This window comes from Sinocyclocheilus rhinocerous, unplaced genomic scaffold, assembly GCF_001515625.1.
Source record: "Sinocyclocheilus rhinocerous isolate Xijiao unplaced genomic scaffold, SAMN03320098_v1.1 scaffold1101, whole genome shotgun sequence".
Lineage (NCBI taxonomy): Eukaryota > Metazoa > Chordata > Actinopteri > Cypriniformes > Cyprinidae > Sinocyclocheilus > Sinocyclocheilus rhinocerous.
The window spans coordinates 691,068-694,697 of record NW_015638359.1 but is presented as its reverse complement, the minus strand read 5'-3'; the positions used below and the strand labels follow the sequence as shown (position 1 = coordinate 694,697).

Below are 3,630 nucleotides of genomic sequence, written 5' to 3'. Positions count from 1 at the left end.
TGGGCAGGTTTATGCAGGGATTTTACAAATGACATATTGGTTAAGGAAACTTCAGTGCAGGTCTGATTTTTTGTGGCTTCAGGTAGACACCACCATTTCTGCAAAGCACACAGCGCCATCTAGTGAGAGACAATCTGCTCTCGCTTTTCTTTCCAATCCCTCTTAGGCCTGAAGAAAACTATACAAGCACTATTTTAGCCAAACTACACTTGGTCTAGTGAAATCATTGGATATATTTGAAAAATGTTACATTTCATAAATGCTTATTATTTCAGCATAAATGAAATTAGTCACTGGCTAGTTTTCTTTTTCTTTTCCCCATTTTCTTTTGCTATCAGATTGGCAAAGGGAGTTTTTACACCAAGCATTCTGTCAGATGCTATTTAAAGATTTACCTCATGTTAGTTTTCCACTTTATATGTCCCTCTTCTCATAAAACAGCTTAATTAAAAATGGCCCTCGAGCTTGAATCCCTCTGAAATTACCAGTGTGCCTCTCTGTGAAACACATGTATTTATTTAGCACTCCGTGGGGTGGAAGTGCTAAAGATGTCGCTGCACTGTAGCTTGATTAATGTTTGGCACTCCATAGAATTCTTAGCTATTTATCACCTCTGTCCCTCGTAAAAGGATGTCTTCGTTCAAATGTCTGTGTGTGCGTCTGCCAATTTTGCAGGTGGCCGGTGGCAGTACGTCACATCAGGTCAGCTTTTCCTACTTTAATGGCTTCAACTCTCTGCTAAACAACATGGAGCTCATTAGGAAAATCTACACTACCCTGGCAGGCAACCGCAAAGATGTGGAAGTTACTAAAGGTTAGTAGTGTTTTTGTTTTAGTCCTGTCTTGTTTTGACTTTGTCCTGCCTCCCCTGATTAGGCTGACTTTATGTGCCCCAAAACAAAAAAAAAATACCCACAATGCATTGCTGGAGATTATAAGTTTGCTTTTATGTGTTTGTTGGGGCAATATAATTACTTGTATTTTATAATGTGTTTTTAATTCACACACACACACACACACACACACACACACACACACACACACACACACACACAGTCTTTATTAACTGCCAAATCATGAAATTATGAAGTGGCTCAGTGTTGATGTGATGAAATAAGAGTCTGATGTGTGACAATGCAGCAATTTTCTTAATTTATTATGCATCACACATAATGCATCTGTGCATTCAACACAACCAGCAATTATAAAAAAAAGGCCACTCAATCTATAGCTTGAAGCATTATGCCTGTGTGGACTTACTTGCAGCTGAGACAGACTGATGGGCAAGTGAAATATTCATCAGGAAAGAAGGAGCATATGCTGATTTTGTCATCTGAGATCTCGCCACAGAACCTGTCGCTCAAGGCCTGAGAGAGAGCAGAGCAGTGAAGCGCAGTTTCAGAAACATGCCCAGTGGACAAAGGTGAACACATACATGCATACACTGACCACGAAAATTAGTTTAAGACACTTAAATCACACTTAAGTTCACTACCATTCAAAGGTTTGGGATTAGTAAGATGTCTTTAAAAAGAAGTCACTTATGTTCAACAAGGCTGCATTTATTTGATTTAAAATATGGTAGAAACAGTCATATTGTGAAATATTATTACAATTTAAAATAATGGTTCTCTATTTTAATATATTTTAAAATATAATTTTTTCCTATGATGGAAAAGCTGAATTTTTAGCAACCATTACACCAGGCTTTCACACAATCCTTCAGAAAACATTCTAATATGCTGATTTGGTGCTTAAGTGCGTTATTTTAGATATACGTTTTATTGATATTTTGAATTCGTTTTTATTTTTATATTTTGTTTTCCTTTTAAATTTAGTTCAAGTTTTACTTTTTACCTTAGATTGAATTATTTTAGTGCATCAAGATAAACTAAATGTTTTATGGTTTTAGTTTTAATTAACTATAATAACCCTGGTGCTCAAGAAAAATGATTATCAGTGTCGAAAACAATCGAGCTGCCTAATATTTTTTTTTCATTAGCAGAAAGTTCCAAAGAATATGATTTATTTAAAATATAAATCTTTTGTAACAACTTCAAAGCCACTATTTTTGTTATTATTTAAATGTTCATCAATTTAACGCAATCTTGCTGAATAAATGTACACATTTATAAATTTATATGTAAAAAATAAATCATACTTACCCAAAACTTTTGAATGATTGTGTATGTATATTTAAAGAGACAGAGTCAAATAAACCACTTTTATGCCACTTTAAGTCATTTTTGGAACTTGACAGTCCCTGGTCACCCTTCACTTTCAATGTATGGAAAAGAGCATTGTGAACATTCTGCTAAACTTCTCCTTTTGTGTCCCACAGAGGAAATAAACTCACACAGGTTTGGAATGACATGAGAATGAGTAAACGATGATGACATTTTCATTTTTCGGTTGAACTATTCCTTTAAATACATTAATTTATTCTAATTGCATTAGATACAAAATATCGAACCAAATATGAATGCTTTTAATGTCTAAATTCTTTTTGGGGTCTATTTACACACACACAGAGAAAAGTTTGAGGAGCTACTGTACCTGCAATGCACTGAACACAATGGCAGGCTGGCGCGGGGCTCGCTGGGATGTGTTGTTCACCTGCTGATTGACTATCTGCAGTAACTGCGAGTAGTCTGTGGGGGGAGTGATGGTTTGGGTGCCCATGTACTGAACGGAGCTGAAGGCGTCTGTGCTCTGGCCCAAGTCATGGAAGCGCTTTTGCAGCAGTGTGTCTGCTTGCCCCAGGACAGAGTCATCTGGATAAGAAAACAAACCCATATTTCTCTAGCCTGACACACTTCATTGGATGGCACTAATTCAACTGTTTCAAAATAAAAAAGATGAAGGAACTTTTACAGACATTTAAAGAGCAGGTCATATGGTATTTTAAAGTGTCCTAATATTGTGTTGAAGTCCCCTACAACAGGTTTAAATGCATCTAAGGTCAGAAAACATTGCAATTTTCTCAGAATATACATTTAATATTAGAGTCATTTGCCAATGATCTTGAAACGATCCGTTCCAAGCAAGTTCGGAGCAAACCCCTCCCTTCCATAATCCTACTCTGCTCTGATTGGTCAGCTGGCCAAGCCTGTTGTGATTGGCACAGAGAGGAGTCCTTGAGCAAGTTAGCGAGTACTACCATTGACATCCGTTCTTATAATAATGACATAAAATACAAAAACACTTACAGTATGCAAGCGAATTGTGCCCACAGCTAAAGTTTAGCTGCTAAACTGTGAACACTTAAAACAATATGCTTTACCTGGAAACCTAAAGCTGCACTAGGTATACATCACATATTAGCACAAAAACTTGATATTTTGAGCACTCATTTGAAAATGTACATATAACGTATCAATCGAACTTACAGGTTGTGGTTCGGGGAGCTTGTTAGTCCAAATTAAGAAGATTAGAAGCCAACGAAGATAAAAGCCAAGATTAGAGAAGCAGTCCTTGGTAAAATGAAAAGGTAAAAGGTTGGAATTGCATTTCTGTGGTATCCTTGAACACAGCGTCTTCTCAACATGATGTAAACACACTAACTAGCGGAAGTGTTTGTGGGCAGGTCAGACTCACGGGCAGGCGGGGATTATGCAAATGTGTTACCCA

General features: G+C 36.9%; 1 protein-coding gene across 1 annotated transcript in view; it reads right to left on the bottom strand.

Moving 5' to 3' along the window:
- LOC107749652 (zinc finger FYVE domain-containing protein 1) overlaps positions 1-3,630 on the bottom strand; it is a 12,552-nt gene that overhangs the window by 4,726 nt on the left and 4,196 nt on the right. Inside the window, exons 3-4 of the mRNA XM_016564813.1 lie at positions 2,557-2,774; positions 1,261-1,367 (exon numbers count right to left, since the gene is read on the bottom strand). Of these exons, the coding sequence (XP_016420299.1) occupies positions 1,261-1,367; positions 2,557-2,774 (325 nt within the window). The remainder of the gene's footprint in view (positions 1-1,260; positions 1,368-2,556; positions 2,775-3,630) is intronic.